The sequence below is a fragment of the Salminus brasiliensis genome, chromosome 13 (genome assembly GCF_030463535.1).
Source record: "Salminus brasiliensis chromosome 13, fSalBra1.hap2, whole genome shotgun sequence".
Taxonomy (NCBI): domain Eukaryota; kingdom Metazoa; phylum Chordata; class Actinopteri; order Characiformes; family Bryconidae; genus Salminus; species Salminus brasiliensis.
In genome coordinates, this window is record NC_132890.1 from 31432750 (window position 1) to 31457674 (window position 24925).

At 41.6% G+C, this 24925-nt stretch overlaps 1 protein-coding gene across 1 annotated transcript in view; it reads right to left on the reverse strand.

The window, feature by feature from the left end:
* The window catches only part of adamtsl7 (ADAMTS-like 7), a 28977-nt gene that overhangs the window by 3415 nt on the left and 637 nt on the right, over positions 1-24925 (reverse strand). Inside the window, exons 2-11 of the mRNA XM_072695362.1 lie at positions 8566-8770; positions 4580-4755; positions 4269-4359; positions 3070-3267; positions 2750-2879; positions 2157-2361; positions 1565-1738; positions 1009-1182; positions 661-840; positions 337-481 (exon numbers count right to left, since the gene is read on the reverse strand). Coding sequence (XP_072551463.1) covers positions 337-481; positions 661-840; positions 1009-1182; positions 1565-1738; positions 2157-2361; positions 2750-2879; positions 3070-3267; positions 4269-4359; positions 4580-4755; positions 8566-8770 — 1678 coding nt within the window. The remainder of the gene's footprint in view (positions 1-336; positions 482-660; positions 841-1008; positions 1183-1564; positions 1739-2156; positions 2362-2749; positions 2880-3069; positions 3268-4268; positions 4360-4579; positions 4756-8565; positions 8771-24925) is intronic.

A 24925-nucleotide genomic window follows, 5' to 3' on the forward strand; every position in this document is an offset into this window, starting at 1 on the left:
GTATAGATCTAAGCATGATTGTGAGTATAGCTGAGAGTATAGATCTAAGCATGATTGTGAGTATAGCTGAGAGTATAGATCTAAGCATGATTGTGAGTATAGCTGAGAGTATAGATCTAAGCATGATTGTGAATATAGCTGAGAGTATAGATCTAAGCATGATTGTGAGTATAGCTGAGAGTATAGATCTAAGCATGATTGTAAGCATATCTTAGATTATAGCAGTTCATATGGCTGACAGTATAGTCGCAAGCATGATGGAGAGTAGAGCTGAGCGTATGTCAGTAAATATGGTGAAGTATATGGCTGTGAGTACAGCTGTGAGTACAAGCTAACCTATGTGTGGAACACAGGGTTGAGGGTTGCACTCTTCTTTCTCCTCTGGTTTCAGTCCTTCTTCACACTCCTCACTTGGTGTCATTTCATCAGAGAGACAGCGCACCTCTCGTACACGGAATCCCCCCTCACATGTCTTCGAGCACTATATACATGGAGAAATCAACAACTTTTACCTTTGAACATCTAAGAAGTGTCTGTTTTCATGAATTTCATAAATTAATTTAATTAATTCAATGTAGTATTACTATGTCTCTTCTGTTTCAAAACTGTGTACTGCTCTCATATGTGTGTGTTGTGTAAGATGCACTTCAGGTTACTCACTGCGCTCCAGGCAGTGTAATACCACTTGGCTCCACAGGCTTTCATATGGCAGCTCTGCTGACCGAGGGGCTTGTCCAAGGAAGAGCATTCATATGGTGGCATCACACTGTAGCCCTCATCCGACTTCATCAGACACACTACTGCCCTCTGCTGGCTGCCTGTGCCACACTCTGCTGAGCACTGACGATACAAACAGTCACTAATCACTAAAGGAAAGAAAAGCTGCTTTCTGCAGGTCATGCAGTACTCATCAATGTAACCTCAGGAGCTACAATATACTAATGCTAGCCATATATATATATATATATATACACACACACACACACACACAGGTTGTCCTGTGCTCACCTGACCCCACGGTCCAGTGAACCATTCGATCCGGCTCTCACAGGGCCCGTTGTTGCAGGCCTGTGCCTCTTGGGGGCGATCTGGCCCACAGCCCTCCAAAGGCAGACTGCTGATGTGGTTGATGAGACAGACCACACTACGGCTCCGCACGCCCATCCCACACTCCGCAGAGCACTGAGAAAGAGAGAGAAAGAAAGATTACAATTTATTTTGTCCTTAATATCTCAAACAACAATATTACATATTTAATTTAATAAATTACATAAGTACAAATTACAGTGTTTTATTGAATAATTCATAATTAATTAATCAATAATACACAACAATATCTAAAGTGTTCATTATTATTATTATCATATGCTTAGGTTCAGAATGCATGATAACATTTCTGGTAGTAATTGTTCAGCTTATTATCATTATTATTATTATAATTATTATAAACTATTTGCCTCATTTATGTACTAAAGTATTTGTCCCCTTTCTGGTCAGCAGAAATGCCCCCAGTCTGTTAGTTTAAGTACAGTAGAGCATGTGTGGATGCTGGAGCTGTACTCACTCTATTGCCCCAGTCTGTATGGAACCAGCTCTTTGCACATGGGCCCATGTCACAGTTCTCCGCATCATTGGGACGAAGTTTCATGTTACACTCCTCATCCTCCACAAAATCACCCACATTACTGACGCACCGCACCTCTCGCGACCTCTGACCCACCCCGCAGGGCACCGAGCACTAAGACCACACACACACACACAAAACCACACATGCATCATATGACAGTGCTGTCAAAACCCTTACAGTAAAGCTCATTTAACTAATGAGTAAACAATTTACAAATAGATGATTTTAAAATGATTACAAATGAAATATACAGTGTAAAAAGTTGTCCATTAAAATTAAGGTAAAATATGGGCTGCAGGGTTTCCAATTGTACACCATTTTTTGACAGTGGCTACACCATGTTCTCATTTCCGTTTTTTATTGTTTCAGTAAAAAACATGAAAATACCATGATAAAAAAAGAACTGTACTATACTTTTAATGAACATGTAAATTTGTCTGTAAAATCAGGGTATTTACCCTATTTTAACAGGGTTAGATAAATACTGAATACTGAACTGAACTGATGACTGAATTGACTGGTCACTCACAGGACTCCAGTCGGAGCGGATCTGCCACTCGCTGCAGATCTTCATTTGGCAGGTGCCGCTGCTCTCAGGGCGATCGAGGTGGCGGCAGCGACTGGAGTGGACATTAAGGGTGCGGTTGGCATACGCCTGGCGGCAGAGGATCTGCCGGTGCTGCATGCCGAGGCCACACGTCTTACTGCACTCTGACCACTCGCCAATATCCCAACTGCCAAAGAGAAACACAAGACAGGTACTCAGGTCTATTCACTGTAAATCTCAGACCTCAGAGTGATTCAATTTCAATCATTTTACAATTAATTTAATCATGAAATCTCATATTTGGGCAAAAGTCAATTAGATTTGAGTATTTTACACAATAAAACCAATGTGTATTCTAACTATTTTGTTGTGTATGAGATCCACATCTACTTTATTAAATACTATTATAATGAAAAAAATATGTATATGTACATTATTAATATTAGTAGTACATTAAAATGATTAGTATTAATATTAAAATAATATTATTATTAATACTACTATTATTATTAGTAGTATCATTTTCTATTGTAAGTACTGTTTGACTGACAATGTTTCTTAGAGAGAGTTCTCACAATGCAGGGCATGGTTGGACATTGCAGGGCTCCTCCTGAGGGCTGGGTTTGGTACTACTGTCGCACAGGCTGTCCGACACGAGGTCATGAGTGATGCGGTGGACACAGCCAAACACGGTATACCTGCTACCTGCAGAGCAGATCATCAGACCATTCATTAAGAAGCAGTTCATTAAGGGTCAATATACTACACTGGATATTCTACAATAGTCTTGTTAATTATCGTCTGCTCTGACTGGTCAGACGTATTGTGCTTCGTTCTCAGATGTGGGTGTTTTGGCAGTCTGATGTAATGGGCAGGTTAAACAATTCAAGGTCACCTTTGCCACAGGAGGCACTGCAGTCGGTTGTGCCAGTGAGTTTCCAGTTGTATTCTCTCTGTCGGCGTGGCGGCTGGGCTGCGGGTACCTGGTTGTCAGGTGTACGGGGAGGGTACCTATGTCCACCTCCTTGTTCATATCCTTCCTGGGACGGCCGACCATTCTGGTCATGTCCTGGCCCGCTGGTCACTGTGTTACCTACAGAAAAGAGGGTATCGAGAGCAGTGAAACTACTGTACTGAATTTACCTATGTTTCATGGGAACAACAAGACTTTACTATATTATAATATACTGTAATTGTCTATTTACAGTCATTTTTTATTTGACACTGACGCCTTTGGCTTGCTGACCGGGGGTCTTTATCTTTTAAGTTTTGTTGATCGCGTCCTATTACTAGATTCCTGTATAGCTGCTTTGTGACAATGACAATTGCAAAACATTTACATTCACATTTAAGACATTTAGCAGACGCTCTTATCCAGAGCGACTTACAAAAGTGCTTCACTGTTTACTCAAGAATAACCTCTTATAAAAACCTCTAGTTTGAAAATTCAAAGATACCTCTAAGTTTAGACACTATTAAACACAAGTCAGTAAGGAGACCACTCTGCTATTTGCCTCTATTTGTTTCTATTGTACTCTCTGAAGAGGAGGGTCTTCAGTCTAGGTTTGAAGACAGCGAGCGACTCTGCCGTTCGGACACCCAGGGGAAGCTCGTTCCACCACTTTGGTGCAGGACAGAAAAAAGGCTGGGCGCTTGTCTTCCGTGGATTTTGAAGGATGGCGGGTCGAGCCGAGCCGTACTTGAAGCTGGAAGGGATTTTGGTGCGGACCGGCTTTTGACCACTGCCATCAAGTACGGAGGGGCTGGTCCGTTCTTGGCTTTGTAGGCCAGCGTCAGGGTTCTGAATCTGATGCAGGAAGCAGCTACAGGAAGCCAGTGAAGAGAGAACGCAGCAGTGGAGGGACATGACTGAATTTAGGAACGCTGAAGGCGACCCGTGCCGCTGCATTCTGGATAAGTTGCAGTTGCAGAAGAAGAGAAGCGCTATACAAATCAATTTGATTTGAATATTAATATAATACTAAATATAGTAATATTTATTTATTACGATTTATTTGATGATTAGGTTATTAGACCTACCACATGAAGTGCTTATTACAAGTTTTTATTGTTAAAAAGACTCCTCTGACTCACCCTCGTCTGTGTTGCCAGCCGTGCTGACTGAGTTGTCTGATGGGAGGATGTATTCATAATGCACTCCGGGATTGGGCTGCTGGTAGATCATCTAAGCATCGAAACAGAAAAGAGATTTATCAATAACAAATAAAGCTCTTCAATCCTTTACATTCCCAGACTTACTGTATGTAGCGTAATACCTTTTATTCAGTGACTGCATGCAAAGCATTGCAATAGTGGTTCAATTCTGAGCAAAAAAGTTCAGGAGCTAAAGCCATTGGTGAATCACAAGATTGCCAGGAAACTCATCTCTAACATCTGTAACTCACAAAGACGTCCAGGACTTCATTGGTCGGCCCCTCTGCCAGAAAGGACTCTCCAGCCGTGCTGCTGATTTCATTGGGCCGTCGGTACGTGAACATGGTCCCGCCTCCCTCATACTTTCCTGGCCTGTCAATGGCCCAGTTTCCATTTATGATGGAGCGCCCAGAACGGCTCCGCAGAGCTGCAAGACACAGACACAGTGTAACTTTCAGTATCTGATTTGCTTACATTACAAATGCACCCCAACCCTGAGCTTCACTGACCACCTTATGAGCTTTATGACCTATACTGTACATAAGTCAATGTCACTGCCAGGTCGAGAGTGGGTCCACCATCCACAAATATGCAGCCAAGAGTGGCTCTGTGGTCAGGATTGACCACTAATGATGGGCAAGACATGTATTTCAGTGAAAGCGGTAGTGCAGGGGAATTCTGCCAGGACTTTCCAACCACTGAAATGCATCATCACTGAACAGCCCTACTGATGATCCTGTGAATGTTGCCTTTCTACTCCCACCCCTTCTCTCCCATTACAAACATCTGATTACATCAAATAACAATGACAAACACAGCCCCCACAGTCTCTGAATGGGCCTATTGTCACTTCATTCATTTGTCCACAGTACACCCACAGCCGTCTCACTCTCTGCAAAACCACCCCGCCAGACCAAGACATGTCCACAACCACATCTGTGTTTTCACCACCCCAACTTTCCGCTATGAAGCAATAGTTCAGTTAAAATTCAAACTTGCCCAAAGTTCCCCTACTCCAGATGTAGCCAAGGTAAAGGTGCATGTATTTGTCACTGTACAGCGAAATGTGTCCTTCGCATTTAACCCATCTGTGGTAGTGAACACACACACACACACACTGGTGAACTAGGGGCAGTGAGTACACACACACACACACACACACACACACACACACACACACACACACAGCGGTGGGCAGCCAACTCCAGTGCCCAGGGAGCAGAGAGGGTACAGGGCCTTGCTCAGAGGCCCAACAGTGGCAGCTTGCCGGGCCCGGGAATCAAACCCACAACCCTGTTATCAATAGCCCGGTGCTCTAACCGCTGAGCCACCACTGCCAAGTCAAGCTTGGTGTCTGAAATTTGCTTCTTTCACTTGGCAGCTAATAGGTTGGGGGGTTGCTGGGTTGTTGATCACAAGGTTGTTGGTTCGATACCCAGGTTTACTAAGCTGTTGGGCCCTTCAACAAGGCCCTCAAGGTTAATTTATGCTCAACGTTATATGCAGATATGGACAGAACGTTCTGTCCGCATTTGCGCACATTCTGGGAAAGCTTATGGATACGGACGGAGTGGAAAAATGCCCTTTTGTCCATATTTGAGCGTGCAATGTGAAACCAGATACCGACGTTCTGCATGCTTTGAAAACGGATAGGGACGGAAAGCAGCAGTACCACTGGAAATTGTTGGTGCAGTGCAGTAAGTACATTATCACAACCTCCTTCACCGTCACCAAATGTGTTGCTGTCTCTGAACTACCCTCTAGTGGACATATTGCGTAAATGCAATATAAATGCAGTATTAGCCTTTAGCCCTCTCTGCTCAGAGGGTACCGTACAAGCATATATATGAAAATAAAGGCATATTACACACTGTTCTCCATAATACTTGACCACTTTTGTCGATTTATGGTCTACTTTCATAGCTAGACTTTGTGTGTGATAACATTACCATGCAGTTTGCATGATGCTAAACCAGTGGCTATAACCTTCCTTTACTTGTAAGCTACATTCGCCTCATAGCCTGAACTCTCTCTTTAAGGGGTTAAAGCGAACGATGTAGCTGAGGGGAAGGGGACGCTAATGAAAGCATGTTTATGTACGTGGCCCCCGGAGGCCAGAGAGGGAGCCGGACCCATGCTGGGCTTTAGCATGGCTCTCATTAAAGCAATGTCTCCAACAATAAAACACTGACATTCCTCCAGTCACTCCTGAAATAGCAGCAACTCCTTCTCTCTCTCTCTTTCCCTCTCCTTTTCTCCTTCTTTTCGACTCTCTCTCTCTCTCTCTCTCTCTCTCCTAATCCTAGAACCAGATTTTTCCCCCCACTGACATCTGAATCATTTCTAATGGGTGGGATTTATGAGGATGACAGGAGGAAGACAATGTCTCTGATGACTGGTACATTTGAGAATTGCTATCCAGGAATAGAAGGAAATTCTTTCATGTGCTTAAGGATCATTTTCATTTTACAAATCCGACCAATTATAGAAGTTCAGGAAGAGCTAATTGCACAGAAAAAAATCTAGAGCCCTGAAATAGCTGTGTGACATTTTAAAAGTCGCTACTTAATCCAAATGTGGAAATTCGACTTTTATGTCTGAAATAATTTTAATGTAAACCACGCTCTGAGAAGTCTGCTCTGAGAAGTCTGCTCTGAGAAGTCAGCTCTGAGTTTATGTTAAGGCCTGTCTGACACACCATGTGGGCTCTAAAAGAGGCTGTGATTGTGGTTCTATGTATTGGTCAGTATCTGCGCTTAAATGCCACTGAAAAAAAACAAAACTAATAAGCACAGAAATGCACCTTTTAGCAAGATTATAGCACATTATAAATTAACCAGCTAGTGCTGCGCTCATGACACTGAGAGCTTGGAATTTTCCAACTCGGAATCTCCCACCTCCACCTAAAAGCATCCGTGTAATTTCAGCTGTTTCAGGCTGGAAAAGGAAAGACACTCACAGCAAGCCAGAGCAGGAGCTTATTTTGCTGCTGTGTGTTTCTTAAAAAGCATTAATGCTGAAATTAGTGGTTAGTTTAACATTAAAAAGCTTAATTCTGATATTCATTCTAAATAATCATAAGCTAAAATGCTAGCTAGCATGTCCTTGACTGTTTGGGCAGGAGAACAAATACATGTGTGGGATGTCTAATAAACTGTCTTGAGGAATCCATCAGTTTTTCTTCTAATATGGTAAAAGTGTCGTTTTGAGAACTTTAACCTCGAACACGACGAAGCTTTAATAAAGAAAATGCTTCAACAGCTTTTTAGGCGATAAACAGATGTCGGACACAAATGGTACACGGATAAAAACGTAAGCATTTGTTTAAAAAGCTTTAAACTTACACTATTAAAAGTGTTAGGCTGTTTTTACTACCCAAATGCAGGGTAGAACCTGTTGGGTCATTTTACTGGACTATTTTTACAATGCTCAGTGGTTTTGGGGTGTCTTTTGTGGAGCTCAGCTGCTGGGTTAGTGACTGTGTCACAGCAACAACCCAGCCAATGGGTTAGTTTTCAACAATTTATTGACAGCAAGTAAGGAAGCTGAAGAGCACAGAGTTGCTTAAAGAGCATTTCTTTAGGCAGCAGAACAGAGCCATTATAGCCATTTACTACTTACTGCAGGAAGTGTGTGAAACCAATCAATTTTGATTTTAAACAGTTTGACTGAGCTTGAGCTCGAAAATGACCAAGACAGAGGCTTTATTTTTAACCCAGTATTATTTTGAGTGTACTATCATCACTTATCGTCATGGAATAGCAACGTTCTTAAGAAATTCAGACTTTCCAGGAGAAAATTATGAGTTGGAAAGATGGACCACCAAGTTCGGAAATTTTCTCAGTTCCCACTTGGTCTTAAATGCATCATAGGTAACCAACAAAACCACAAAGGCCGCTGGAAAGCTGTACCCTGGCGCTGAAAATATACAATGATCAGCCATAACATTAATACCACCTGTCTAATACTGAGTAGCCCTACTTGTGTCGCCATAACAGACCTGACCAATCAAGGCCAGTCAAGACCAATCCAGAAGACCTGGTATCTGGCACCAATATGTTAGCAGCAGATCCTTTATGTTTTGTAAGTTATTGGGGGGGGTCAGATGTTCACATGTTTTGATTCAGTCGTCCAGCCATCATAATTTGCCCCTTGTCAAAGTGTCAGTCATTTCAGTCATTAAAGCACTGTTTAACGAAAGCTACTGGAGATATCGCTTCATATTGTTGCCACTTACCGAGGTAGTTTTGGCTCTTGATCATCTCAGTGACATTGATCTTGATGGCTCCCTCTGGAATCTCCACGATCTTGTGGTAGCCCACTTTGGACAGGCTGTGCTGGAACATGCCGGAGACCAGCTTGCAGGCGGTGTTATCCCCTCCGCACACACCGCACTTATCCATCACCTTCCCAGAGCCCAGGAACTCATCACAGCCAGGACTCTGTGACACACACAAGGGAAGAGGGATACTCATAAAACATCTGACCCTGCCCTTTTACTTGACGTTCTCAAGATCTAGTTGTTACTACTGTTGGTACTGATTCAAAATTCTGCTCTCAGTTTCGGTTCTTCAAATATTTTAATTCACACATCCACTGTGAAGTCTGGCCACTCGAATCTACACATCCCTTCTTTATGGTGCTCATCCTTCCTGTTGGACACTGGTCAATGGAAAGTGGGTGAAAAATTGGCCCAGGCTTGCAGTAAGTATAGCCTTCTCACATCAACAGGTCATAAATTCAATCCTTCCAGCAGTAAAAGCAAGTGAACAGGTGCAGGAATATGGGAGAGAACAGGACAGGGGAGGACAGAGATGGAGTAAAGAGAGAAGTGGAGAAAGATGAGAGAAGTGAAGAAGAGAGAACTAAAGAGAAGAAAAGTGAAGATAAGTGAGAGAAAGGGAGAAGAAAAGAAGTGAAGATGAAAAAGAAAGATAAAAGAGAGAAGATGAAAAAGAAAAGACAAAAAAGATGTGAAACAGGAGGATGAGAGAAGATGAGATGAGATGAGAGGAGAAATTCTGAGTGAAGTGAAGACAAAAGAAGAGATGAAAAGAGATGAAAGGAAGATGAGAGTAGGTAAGATTACAGAAGTGATAAGAAGACAAGAAAAGATGAAAGAGGTGAGTTAAAGATGAAAAGAAAAGGAAATTAAATATAGCTTAAATTTAGCAAAGCTGCTGAACACAGCGCCACCGTCTGGCCTGGAGCCATTTTTGGAGTCATATCTCAGTGAGTACTGTAAGACTGCCTCAGCTTGCTGTAACATTTACTTTTCCAGAGAATCCATGGCATTCCCAGACATTTCCCTGTCATAAACCATTTCCATACAATTCCCAAGCGAGGGCTCAAAACTGTAACGCTTCACAAAACACTCATACCACCGCAGTCCCTGCTCCGTAGCTATGGTCTCCCTGGTGGCTGTAATGTATTAGAATAAACACAGCCTTTACTCACTGCGTACTCATCACACCCCTGCGGTTACATTCTACAAGCACTGTCTTAAAGCACACATCACCTCAGGGAAAGCATACCTCAGGCCCAACGTTTAACAGATGAGGATCATATAAATGCATCTCTATGGATTGGTTAGGTAGCTCCTAAATCATCTGGGCAAGCTGGATTTATAGCTTTGCCTGACATCTCAAACAACATTCATCAGCAGATAAGCAATACAGTCCTACAATGTGTTATTTCCTTTTTATTAAATTATTCCAGGAAGGACCCCCTACATACACACTCAGGGGTGCTGCCAGGAATTTTGGGTTCCATTAAAAAAAGATATTACACTGGTCCCTACAATTCCCTGCCTCCTGCCCTCACTTTACTCAGTATGATGCTGGCTAGCTCAGGCATCTGTCAGCTGACAGTGTTCTTTTCCAAGTGTGCTGACCTACAGTGATGTTCATCCTCTCAGCGCTGGGAGCACCATTAGACTGTGCCATTAGTTTTCTTCCATGCATTTGGAGAAGAACACTAACTGAGTGATAGGCAGCGGCTTAGAGAAACACATGGCTGTAAATTGTTGGGATAAGGTTTGGGGGCTTGATACAGCTTTGAAAGAGTATCTATAGAGCTTTAAAATTTGCATAACCTGGACTACAGTGAACACAGCTGGACACAGCCTTAACAAGCTATGAGACCTTAGCTATGAGAGCTAAGACCTTGCTAAACATTCTCCACAAGCTCAAGTCTCTTGGGATGCTCAAACCTTTCCATAAATGTTGAATGTTTCATATGTGAACTTTATGACTTTTGGTGATCAGTTCATCTTCTACTCACTTAGCTATTCAAAGTAACAGTTTTTTTTAAGTTTTTGACCAGGGTTGCCCAAACTTTTGCATGCCACTGTATTCTAAGAATTTACACCGTGAGATGTTTTCTAAGACAATGTTTTAGATTTCACAGAATATTCATATTCCAGTATGGGTTTAGGCTACTTCACACACCGCTGTGCATGTTGACAAGCGTGCAGACAGACACACACAATTTCATCTTGTAGGAAATGAGAGTGCATGAGGAGTGCTGGAATGGCAATCAGAGAAGCCCAGCAGAACCAGAGCTGTCAGGTTTTACAGTGTTTACTTATGGAATGAAAGAAACTCATTCAGCACAGGCATAACAGCACAACACACTGAGGCCAACAAAAACACACCAGAAACACACACACACACACACAAAAAGCACTGCTGGATGTGGCCTGCCCAAATCCGGTTCCTGGAGATGTTCATCAGTAATTCTGACACCTGGTTAGAAGGAAGCAGTGATTTTTTTATTCCACAGATGACAAAAAGTCACTTTAACTAATTATCCTATCATGAGAGAGGACGAATGTGAACCAGGAGACTCTCTACTTCCTTAATAAATACAACTAAACCGATGAGTCTCGCTGTGACAACAAGCCCCCACGGCACAAAGCCTTCAAAAAGGATCTAATAGTTTTTCCTTTCACCACATCTACCCCAGTTCTGACCTTCCAGCACTCCATTTCTCACACTAACCTGCTCTCTGTGAGTGGCTTCCACTATTTGGCACCAGAGGATCCCCTGATTAACCAAAAAGAGGAGCTAAACAGCACTGAAATCCATGTTCAGCTGGAAAGGGTTAGACTGGTTATACTGGAAACAGTTAGACTGAGGAATTCCTCACCGTTAGTGTTAAAAGTGTCTCACGATGCACTGTAAAATCTGACCAAACTCAGACGGAAAACTTCTGCCTTGATTGGTTTGCTTCTTTCAAGCCAGCTCATTACATTTGTTGCTATTTACCAGCTAAATTATATAAAGGTATGAAACCAGTATGGCTGTGTATTGGTACTTTATTGGTATTGTGATCTGGCTTGCATGTAGTTTGAATGTCAAGTATGCTAGCTGGCATATGTAACACACAAACCACAGCTTCAGTTCTGTTCTCCATATTAAACCATTTGATATATTATTACTATTTTTCTTGTAAAATACTAATACTAGGGGAAGAGATGCCCAATGTACCCCGTCATTCCTCCTGCTCGGCGCCCCTCACCTCTCCGCTCCCCTGCTTCGGCAGCCGGCTACGCGTTGTGCTGGTGGAGTGGATCACTATGGCTACGGTGCTGCATCAGGACCTACCATTCATCCTGGCACCCAGCCACTAAATCCCACCTTGAAATGGAGAGGAGACAGGTGATGGCCGCCGGATGTGAGGGACAACTGCGTCCCTGAGGCCAGGTTTAGCTTTAGCTCTCAAGGTTGCTCAGACTTGAAGTGAAGGTGGAACTATGTTAGCCTGGTGATTGGTCAGGGGTATGCTGACGTAAACCTGATCCACTTTTAGGACCGCCCATTCCACATTGAGAGGAGAGCAGTACTGGTGAAATACAGCAGACATTCACTAGACTTTGGGAAGAGGCTGATAAAACATACTTTATAACATTATTTATATTGGGGGCCAGATTTGGGGGCCAGATTAACTTAATTATAAATAAATCTTTGGCTTTAAAGGTTTTTCCTTACTGAAAGGCTCATTTGTTTGCAGATGGATGATGAATCTTTATTCAACAACTCAGTTATTCACTTGAATATAATGCAGCTGGACAGAAACCTGGCTAAAGATTATTGTTCAGAGCAGCTTCTGAATCATTGCAGGGTGTCAGTAAATCTAAGTACAGGCCCAATCACACCCAAATCTAACTAGTGCCTGAAAATACATTATTAAATTTTTTTGGCAGTGATGTAATTAAGCCCACTGCTTCTCAGCAGAGCCATGTAATAGACTCCCTTCTCAATACCACATCCTCAAACTTTCATTAGCTGCCAAATTGCGAGATTAAAATGAGACTGTCAGATGTGGCAAGTTTTTTTCACATTAACATGTGTTGCAGAGCAAATCCGTGCAAACTTTTACTGCTAGGTTGAATTAGATTGCTGCAGGCCTCCGGGTTTGTTTCCTCTGAATATAGCAGCTCTTTGTTCTGACTAGGGGGTAAACTTTGTGGTTCTTCAGGAGGGATTCAGTTGTGTGAGCAAGGAAAGGTCAATGATCAGAGATACTTCCTGATTAGAGTCACAGAAACAGCAGCCTCGTTTGTGCCAAGAGTGGTGGCCAAGGATCGTACACAGCTGGCCAACCTGCTGACCATCCAACGCAGGATGTTTGCTTTTACAGGGTTCTACTTACAAAGTCACACAAGGGACATTTGTGTCGGCTAGTCAAGGCATCTCAAAAGTAGTGCTCCACTGACTGGTCAGGGTCACCGGTAATGTTACATGGTCTTGTCCAGCAGTGGAATAGGCTTTCTTAAAGGGATGCTACAGCACTTGTTAACCTAATCTCTATCTGCAGTCAAATACTACAGGCAGAAATTCAACAAACATACGTACAAAAACAGCCATAACATTAGCACCACGTGCCTAATATTAAGTAGGCCTGCCACAATATATCTGACCAATCGAGGCATGGACTCCACAAGACCCCTGAAGATGTTAGCAGCAGATTATTTAAGTCCTGTAAATTGAGAAGTTGGGTGGAAAAGAACCGAATTCTGTTGTATGATTCTGGGAGATGGGTTGGCCCAAACAGCACTTTACAGGTCTTGAATTCTTGTTGCTGTTTTCAAATGAGTACCTGAACAAAAGTATTGGGACACCTGGTCAATCTTTGTTTCCTCCAAAATCAAGGGTATTGTAAAACAGCTTATCCTGCTTTTGTTGGAGTAACTGTCTCGACTGTCTAGCGGAGACCTACTAGATTGTGAAGCATTGACGTGAAGATCTGATGGCATTCATCGACAAGAACGTTAGTGAGGTCAGGATGTTGGATGATATCCACCCTATCTTATACCAGACTCCCCAACTCCCCCACATCTATGCAAAATATGCATTTTTATAACACAATTTCACGAATTCTGTTGAGAATGTGTGGTAATTCCTTATCAGTGTCATGATGTGGTTTTCAAAGGCTTAATCCGATCATAAATAAAGCAGAAGTAACCGGAACTACTTTTTACTGTGTTGCTCCAGCTTTTAAAAGAACATCTTTCAGATGTTCAGGTATTCTCCCATGTCACAACTGCCCATTGACTTCTATTACAAGTGAGCACTAAGTCAACAGGTTGTCTTATCTTTTCTAAACACAGGGAATCCCATCAGAATTACTGCTCACTGTAATTAGCGGTGTCATATAAAGGTGTTGTTTGGAAATGAGGCTGACAGGCTGACACATTTAAACATATTTCTACCCATTTCAAAATAATCCACATCTGATTAGAGGTCACCACAGCACTCTAGCCTCGCTGGACACAAGGTTCTGCTATTTGGTGGCAGATGAGGGTGAAACAGCACTAGACTGTCCAGACTTCACACCAATACTTTCCGCAGAGAGCATTAAACTCAGAGTACTGAGGCTGATTACATACAGCCATGGCCATAATATGCAGAAGTCAGAAAGGCAGTCCAGATGTGTCCATACGCTTCTCGCCGTGCAGTATATGAATCTCGTAAATCATCATGTGGATCTCTAGCATGGCCTCTCTGCTGAATCAGCATACACTGTTTACACTCCATTAATGACAGCACCATTATCCTTAATCTAAATCAAAGGAGTGTATGAACCTACAGCACAAAGGTTCCAGTAAAACCCTCGACGGTTTAAAACATGAAAAATCACAGGGGAAAATGCCAGAGGCTAATGCTAAAGCTCATCCACTGCTCACTGGCAGGAAATCCAAGGGTGAATCCAAGGTAAGACTGAAGGTTCTTGTGTCTTTAATATCCCACAGAACCGCACCATAGCAGCAGATAGAAAGGTACAGAGCACAGCTATAGTACATACGAAGCATCACAGAAAAGTGTCAATTGGCGGCACTGTATTGGTACAGAGAACAATGTGTACAAATTTCAGTATCTTTTGGTGAGTTTGTCATATGGTGTCATGTGTATCATGTCATTTACTATGGATTTTGGGGTCTGAGAATGATGTAAAACAGTAACAGTAAGAGAGTAAGTGGTGTTGCTGTCTCTGGCAGTGTCTTGTGTGCAGTAGTTTGTAGCCTTCAGAGAGTCCAATACATTGTTTTGGTGTAAATATTAATAGGGAAGCATTTTTTCCAACTATTTAAATAAAATTAGCCAAAATACTCTAATATTATGAATATAAAAATAAGCACAGTCATTAGTTTGACTAAGTCAATATATTGAAAAAATTTGTAATTATTTTAACAAAAGAAGTTAAAAGCATATCAAATATAAGTAATTTTACAATGCCATTACATTATTAAAATGTTAAAGTAGCAATAGAAAGCTCTTGACACAACATTTTTAACATTAACATAACATTAATTGAACAAAAAATAAGTAAGAATACCCAGAAAACCAGTCATCAATACTTTGACAAAGTATAGACGAAATAAGAAATTACTGTTCAAAATATAATGATTTATTTTATAAATATTTCTATTTTGTCTTTAGTTTACTTTTGTTCACAAAATAAGTAAAACATATCCAGAAACCAAATCATTACTTTAACAAAGGTTTTTCAAATATACAAAGAATAAGTAATACTTTTAACATAAGTCTTTACATTTAGAACACAAGTAATAATATTGAGGACATAGTACTACAGTGTGGAGAAAAGCCACCATTTTACAAAGTAAGTTTTTAAAAATATTATATGATTATAATAAAAAATATTATATATTAAAATAAAAAAATCAAAATATTCAAAAATTTTTTGATAAAATATGTTAACATTTACAGCAGTACTTTTTATGACATAAGCCAAAATTAGAACTTTTAGAACAGAGACGTTTTGCTGGCAGACATTTGTTTTATGGATACAGAAAAAAGATCTGAAAAATCCAAGGTGTTTTACTCTGGATCTTGATCTTTCATTTGAAAAAAGGTGGGGCAGCAACAGATTATGCTTGCTCCCACTCTATTGAAAGTTGGGGTGCTCCACTTTGTAGGTTTTCTTCCTGATAATGCCTTCCAAAGTCTAAATTAATGTGCAGATTTAATTAGACATTTTTAAACCACTGGCTGTTTACAGGCTTTCTACGATTGGTCTAAATCTCTCAAATCATGAAATAAGCATATTGAACATACACAAAACACCCAGCCCATATTGTGCTTCATGAATCTTTCAGACCAGATCATTCAGTGACTAATCTAATCACAGAAATGGCATAAATGAGAAATAATAAAACGCTGTTCCCCAAAATTGATCAACTGATGTCATTATACTAAAGTCAGTGAGTGTAAGAAGTACTTGGTGAGCTTTAGGCTATATGATTTCCTCAGTTTCCTGTGAAACTGGAGACATCCAGAACCCTATCAGTGTGTCGGGAGCATTTGCTCATCTGGAAATGCAATATTTACATTACCTGGACTCGAGCTAAAAAATGCAAAAGCAGGACCAGCCAATAATTTATTATGGAGGTGACCTTAAACCACGATAGCTTACAGAGGGTAATGGTATAACCGTATGATATTCCCCGAACTGGAGATGGCGTAATAGAGATCCAACACAAAGCCAGATTTGTTTCATTAGAATGATTTCCATGATGAAAGAACAGCCAGCTTTTTGGTTTCATCTCTAATAGAAACTGGGGACCACCCACATCTAATAGGAGAAACTGGGGTTCCAGCTTACCATACATTAGCTGAGATCTTACATCTGCATGTCAACAAAACTTTAAACATATAGACGGTGGTGTCTGAGAGTTCAGACGGAAATTAGTTAACCAAGTGTTAACCATAAGAACACACCAGAAGATATATTGATACCTCATGGGCTGAAACCTAGCCTCAGGACTAATAAACTAAACCATAACTTCTGCTTACTTCATTAGTCATCACCCAAAATCTTTGAGGCTTCTTAAATATGTGTTCTTCATTTAGCCATAGTTGAAGTCTTTTATAAACAGTCTATACAAAAAAGTAATAGGCAGTTAAAGCAGCAGTATGTAGCATTTTAACCTTTAAATAACAGCTTCATCATATTAATGGCCCATTGACCTGTCATTGGGAGAATAGCATTGTAGCTGATCTGGGCTCGGTACGCTGGTAACTGCACTACGTAACCTTGGTGAAGCAGACTGGGCAGCACTTGCGAGAACTGTGTGATGCTGCGCAACCTGAGTCATATTTGTGTAAAATCCAATAATGCTTCTTTCACTTCAGTGACGGTTCTGTATCTCTCAGCTTGTAAAATGCATATGTGTGTGATTGTCCTGCAGCGGCGTCTCAAAGCAGTAATTCACTTCCCAACTGCAGGGGGAGCCCAGGAGCAAGAAATGCCAATTCTCGCATAATGCTACTTTAAAAAGTCTGAAAACCCATGTCACTACTACTGTGATTGGGTTATACATATTACATATATATATATATATATATATATATATATATATATATATATATAACCAGATTTAAAAATCAATTTTTGTTTAGAATTTATTTTTTAATTAATCTTTTTTTATTCACCAATTTTGTCAGTTGGTGGATATTTTTTCCTCAATGTTATTATTGATGATGAAGCACTTTCGTCTAAAATTTTGTGGCACATAGTGTGCTGGGGTTAATGTCAGAGGAAGTTTAGAACTGTGGCAATGGGACTGAATGAAACCAAATTTAATGATTAAGAGGTGTGTCCCAATACGTTTGTTCATATAGTGTGCATTCTATCCTAGAGGCAACTGGTTGTAATGTCGATGGGATTGGCAAGTTTTATTTCCAGAAAAAATATAACAAATTAATTAATTATTTGAATTGGATGTCAGGAACGTTGATTCCATGAACAGAGGCTGCTAAGCCACTGAAAAAAATGACAAGCCCCATATAGTTAATAACTGCAATACAGGGCAGAACAGGATCTACGACCCTGCAGAGTACACCTCCAATCCTAATCAAACACCTGATCCAGGTAATGAAAGCTGAATATTAAAGGCAGGTGTGTTGGCACTGAACTCTACAGGGTGGTAGATTTCCAGTGTATCCTCAAGTACACAATATCCTGATGCTGGAACACTGGGTACACTTGTCCTGATGTATTCACTGCCAACTACCACATGGACCAAAAATTAATTGTGTAGCCCAATGGGAGTAGGGATTACTCTTGGTCAGAGCCTAAATCAGATTCAGCAACTCTTGTAGAATGGAGCTTAGGCTGGTCTTAGCTGAAATATGCCTTGCTTCCACTAGGGCGGTGGTCTGCTTTTTTCCACTATGAAGCAACATCCAGTGTTTCTCCTGCTCTCACACACCTGACTCAACATCTGTAAATCCTCAGTTCTTTCCGTGAGTCAAGGCAGGTGTGTCAAAGAAGTAAAAACAAAGAAATATGTGGTGGATTTGCCGTGAGGGATCCCAGCACTGGGTCTGAATGGCAATGAGCACTAAACGTGGCCCTTGACAACTTATTATTTGGCCTGTCGGAGGGTATGTACTTTTAAAATGACATGGGTTTTATACAGCCAGCACTACCATAAACACAAGGCTCATGGATTTTCCCATTATTTTACAACTCTTGGCTTGGCACTTAGACTACATTTTAGGTCCGTTGGGCATCCCTTACCACCGCAGTCATAGCTCAAGCCTCCAGCCTCTAGCGGAAGCTCCATCCGGAGGTATGAAGGCAGTGCGGTTTGGCCAACAATGGAGCATGAAACCTCAGTCATGCTCTTGCACGGCTGTCCCTCCACTCCACTCCATCTGATCTGTTTCCAATTCTACTGACCTTGTCCACAACCAGCATAATGGTGAATAAGGGCCAACATAACACCAGGATGGAAGCTCAAGAAAACTGAGCCTGTTTTTGCAGGGTTGTGGAATATGCTTGGCAAGTGAGAAAGGGAATGCTTCCTGAGTTCTTAGCTTAAGACGGACCAGAATAAACACTGCATGCAACATTAACCAAAAGTCTCAGTAGTTTGTATTGTTTTTTTTTTTGTTGCAAACTTCAAAAATAAAGTCAGTCCATTTAAAAACAATATTAGCTTTCAACGTTGCAAAGGTTAAGCATACCAGTCTTGCTAAAATAATAATAAAAAAGATAAATAAAAGCTGTATGTTGCTGCATACTTTGCATGCTCTTATATCCTATATACTTAAAAGAGTCCCATCATGACACCCCCCCACCCACCCAACACACCAAAACTGATCCATGTGTAGAGCATGTGGCAGGCAAAGGCCACAGGCATGTGGCCTCCACATGGGGAGGTATACTGTATTCCCTTTAGGAGTCAACCACAGCTTTTTTAATGAGAAAGAGAATAGCCACTGTTTCTGCTACGGTTAGCACTTAGCAACATCTGCTGCTAGAACTACAATGCCGCTAATTTCCCTTTCAAAGTTTGTTTACCGCAGCTTTGCAGTGTATGGGCCTACTCGTATTCATTACGATAAGAGCTATGAGAGCCAAAATACTTCTGAAGAGCTTGAGAGATTGGTTTACTCATTTTTCCTTAAAGTTAGCAAAGTTAGCAAACAGCAGCTAAGTGAACAATATGGCTAATTCTTCACCGTCTGATCTCTTTCCAGTTCCAGACTCATATTTAACTTTAAATGCTATGTATTGTGACTGAAACATCGTGAATACAGCAGGTTTATGTTTCATTTCATGTTAACCGCAGAACCAGGCCTGCTCTAACTTGCTTTAGTCTGTCAAGGACCAGTGTTAGCAGTTGAGCAACGGCTAACAAGAGACTTCTAAAGATGTCCAGTTTCAGGCCAGCATATATATATATACATATACAGTGGGGAGAACAAGTATTTGATACACTGCTGATTTTTCAGGTTTTCCCACTTGCAAAGCATGTAGAAGACTGTAATTTTTATCATAGGTACTCTTCAACTGTGAGTGATGGAATCTAAAACAAAAATCCAGAAAAATACATTGTATGATTTTTAAATAATTAATTTCCATTTTATTGGGGGAAATAAGTATTTGATCATCTATCAACCAGTAAGAATTTTGGCTCTCACAGACATGTTACTTCTTCTTTAAGAAGCCCTCCTGTTCTCCACTCATTACCTGTATTAACTGCACCTGTATGAACTCGTTACCTGTATAAAAGACACCTGTCCACACACTCAATCAGTCAGACTCCAGCATCTCCACAATGCCCAAGACCAGAGAGCTTTGTAAGGACATCAGGGATAAAATTGTAGACCTGCACAAGGCTGGGATGGGCTACAGGACAATAGGCAAGCAGCTTGGTGAGAAGGCAACAACTGTTGGTGCAATTATTAGAAAATGGAAGAAATGCAAAATAACGGATAATCTCCCTCGGTCTGGGGCGCCATGCAAGATCTCACCTCGTGGAGCATCAATGATCTTGAGGAAGGTGAGGAATGAGCCCAGAATTACACGGCAGGACCTGGTCAATGACCTGAATAGAGCTGGGACCACAGTCTCAAAGAAAACAATCAGTAACACTCTACGCCGTCAAGGATTAAAATCCTGCAGTGCACGCAAGGTGCCCTCCCTCAAGCCAACGCATGTCAAAGCCCGTCTGAAGTTTGCAAATGACCATCTGAATGATCCAGAGGAGGAATGGGAGAAGGTCATGTGGTCTGATGAGACAAAAATAGAACTTTTTGGTTTAAACTCCACTCGTCATGTTTGGAGGAAGAAGAATGATGAGTACAACCCCAAGAACACCATCCCAACCGTGAAGCATGTCGGTGGAAACATCATTCTTTGGGGATGCTTTTCTGCAAAGGGGACAGGACGACTGCACCGTATTGTGGGAAGGATGGATGGGGCCATGTATCGTGAGATTTTGGCCAACAACCTCCTTCCCTCAGTAAGAGCACTGAAGATGGGTCGTGGCTGGGTCTTCCAGCATGATAACGACCCAAAACACACAGCCAGGGCAACTAAAGAGTGGCTCCGTAGGAAACACCTTAAGGTCCTGGAGTGGCCTAGCCAGTCTCCAGACCTGAATCCAATAGAAAATCTTTGGAGGGAGCTTAAAGTCTGTGTGGCCCAGCGACAGCCACGAAACCTGAAGGCTCTGGAGGAGATCTGTATGGAGGAGTGGGCCAAAATCCCTGCTGCAGTGTGTGCAAACCTTGTCAAGAACTACAGGAAACGTCTCATCTCTGTAATTGCAAACAAAGGTTTCTGTACCAAATATGAAGTTTCTTTTTCTGGTGTATCAAATACTTATTTCCCCCAATAAAATGGAAATTAATTATTTAAAAATCATACAATGTATTTTTCTGGATTTTTGTTTTAGATTCCATCACTCACAGTTGAAGAGTACCTATGATAAAAATTACAGTCTTCTACATGCTTTGCAAGTGGGAAAACCTGAAAAATCAGCAGTGTATCAAATACTTGTTCTCCCCACTGTATATACACTTTCAGGCCAGCCCATGAAATGATGCTCAGCAGAGCGTCAGGCTCTTTGCTCTCCTTTTAGCTCAGATTGGACATTTGAGACATCATGTGATTGGACAACAAGCCATCACAGCTTGTGTTAACCCATAGTTTTATCTGTTTGAGAAGAGCTACACCAAATTAAGCTCAGGTCTCCAGCATTAGGCAGTGTCCCACATTAGGACAATTCACCCTACTAAAAATCATTCATGCTGTCTGAAATCTAGACGTCCAATGAACATCGACTTGCAGATATCTGTGGTCAGATGATTTGAAATTCAACTAGCCATTGGTAACAATATTGGTATTTGGACAGCATGCTTGCTTCAGATGCTCTGTAGGTACTTCACTTACTTTTATCTTACATTTCAGCTATGTTTGTGGACACAGACAACTTGTCTAATTCCTGTAGAAAAGCACTGCCAATAGAAAAGGACTCTCTGGAGCACATAAACATGAAACTATTGGCACCATGCCTAAAGCCAGGTGTCAACTAGAGGGGTGTAAATCCCCCCAGCATTGAGCTGTGGAGCAGTGGAACTGTGCAATCAAATCCTCACAGTACCCGTCCTCTACCTGGACAGTACAGACATTTACTTCAACAAAAGCAGGATAAAACCATTGATTACAAAAGACACAACGAATGAGCAGGTGTCCCAATACCTTTGTCCATTTAGTGCCTCTATAAAATTTACCTTAATTTTCCCTAAACTTTAAACCTCAACCTAACTTTACCTACATCCACAACCTACACCTCACTTTAGTCTTACACCTAATAATAATGATAACAATAAACTCTACAATATATTCTAATATATGTGCAGCATCTTTGTATTCAGAGGATCAGAATTTGAACAGATCAGGCCCAGAAAGTGCACTCCTACACTGAACCAAAGGTTCCTAAATGGCCCTTTGCATAGACATACAATTTTACGAAGAACCTGAAATCTAAAAGTTCTTCAAGCTCACACTGCTCCTTTATAGAAACTGGATCCTTAAAGCATTATCCACTGAAAAGTTCTCTGGTTCTTCAAATCACTGCTTCAAAATAACCATTTTTGACACCCTTATTTCCACTGCTGTGTCTCCATATTGACTATAAGACATAAAAGACTGCAGGGGCTCATTTGCTTCCACCCAGGGTCCAGTCTCTGACCATTAGCCAGCGAGAAAACTTTCCCCTCACATTTTGCCTCTGTAACTTAAGAAATGGAACACACTGGGAATAGAACCAAAACAGTGGGCCGAGCACATCGCCGCCAATAGAAACATAAGCTGTTAGGAACTCCTGGAAAGTGGTAAATCTGCCCTTCCCTCCACGTACATGACATTTCCCACAGAGCTGATCATGACGTGCGTTTCTGGGTCCAGGTAACGCGGCCGTCCACCGCGGTGCGAGATGATTTAGGGCCTGGGAGCAGATTCCATTTCCATGGCGATTCATTGGGCTTCCGACGCCTGACTTCGGCAGCGAGAAAACCTCGCATTTCCAGCAAAACCAGCCCGCTAGTGAGCATTTTGGCTACAGTAACGAGACCTCATAAGCTCCACTGGGCACACTCTAAGGCGTGAGGCCAAGGCTACCATCACACCATAAAAATACACAGCCTGTAAAAGCCAGCTAAAATAACCAGTGTGTTGTTGATCCTACGGCTATTACTGGAGTTGGGTTGCCCAAAGCTCATACAGAAACCACACAGTGAGTTTGTTTAAGCGCAAAGGTCATTGCTAATGTTACCATCTTGCTTGGAATGAAGGAGCTGGGGGGATTTCTCACTTACCCAGATAAGTTAAAGGGCCCATATCACTGAAAACTTAAAAAGAAAGGTTTTTAGAACGAACGGTTCTCAGCCCTTAGCACTCTGACTGATTGCGGTTTAATCCCCAGTCTAATCCCCAGTGTGGCCAGGAGTCCCATAAACTCTCCCCATCACTCAAAACTACACAAGTATGTGTTATCAGTTCTGATGTAAGTGTTCTCCTCCATGCATGTTGAGCTGTCCAGTGACAACGTGGTAGAAGCAGTACAAAAAGATGTGGTTAATCTTTAGGTGACCCAAGGTAGCACATTTTAGCCTTCACCCACACAGCACTGGGAGAACTGTGGGATAGGTGGTGCCCTAGCCAGTGGGTGGGAATTGAAAACAGCAAAATTGGGATGAAATATGTAGTACATATATAGAAACTAAGCAGTACATTCCAAAAGCCTTTGCTAAAGCCCTTATTACCTAATGAGCTATTTAACCCTGCTCTTTCAGACTATACGTAGTGTGTCGGCCTGGATGGTTTGTTGAAGGAGGCATAAAACACATATCATATATGATTTTTTAATCAGAATTATGCAAGAATTTGCAACTGGGCTCCCCCTGCAGCCGTGGAGTACAATGTACTTTAACTGGTGTAAATACAAATTGCACTTTGAGCTCCCCCTCATAGACAGCTGTACACAGGCATTTGCTGACAAGCTGAAGAATACAAGGTAGAGTAACAGGATTTTACACAAATATGACCTTGTGGCCACATTCCAGCCCCAAATGGCAAATACAGAGATGGCATTCTCCCTATTACAAGTCAATGTACCATTAAAATGATCCTGAAGCTGTTGTTTTAAGGTAAAATTGCTACATAATGTTGCTCATATGCTAACAGTGAACTCAGTACTGTGCATTATTGGCAATTTAAGACAAAAATCAAACTTGAAAGAACAGCTATTGGTGCATTCCTGTCAGATAACGTAAAGTAATGGTAAATAAAGTACATTTGCACCAATAGACCTGGATATGGATTCTGTATGGCATACAAGCAGAATAGCACAAGGCTAAACACAGAAGCAGTTATGAGGTTTATTTAGCAAGTGTGTGATGATTTAGGCATGTGGTTTGCACCATGCTAATGGTTATCCACAAGCCACCAACTACTTGCTAGCTACCTTAGCCTTGTAACTCCAGTGAAAAGCTGAAGACAGCAAACACAGCTTGGCCCATTAAAGTCAAAAGGCAAGGCCTGCCCAAGAGGACCAGAGGCAAGGAATTTTTCTATTGGGCAATTCTTGGCTCACATTTGGCTTACATTTTCCAGCTCCCTGAGAAAGTCTGCTTTATGAAACACCACTTATTCCCAAGGATGATTCAATAAACGGGGTGGATCTGATCCCACATCAGCCTGTTCACTCTCTTAGACGTCTGATCTATTTATAGACTGCGCTCCTGTCAAAGCATTATTCTTTTTTACGATGCAAAGTTAAAAAAAATTCATGGGATGCCATTCATGGGTGGCTGCTCCATGTTGGCATCTAAGGCCAACAGTGACAGCTTAACGACGCCAAGGGGTCAAACCATTTCAGGATCCATCTGTTAACAGGAAACAGCAAGCTGAGTGACATCACATGGAAGGAGGTGGAACTGGGTGAGGATCTCAGGGGTGCACCCAGCTCAAAAAATATATATATAAAAAAATACATAATGGAAATGTAAGTGCAATAATACAAGCATACAGCATGTACAATCGTCATAGAAAAGCACTGCCTGCAGAAAGGGACACCCTTGAGACTAGGGTCACCACGGCCAAAGCCAAACGTGGACATTCCTCAGGTCCCCTTAACAAACGGCACTGTTCCAGGAACTGGATCCCAAACCACCAGAAGTTTCCCAGATGCTTTGGACCAGGAACCAGGTTCTAGTATCTCATCATACAAACAAGACTTTTCACTGACACTGCATTTCAGCTCAAAGCTAGGCTTA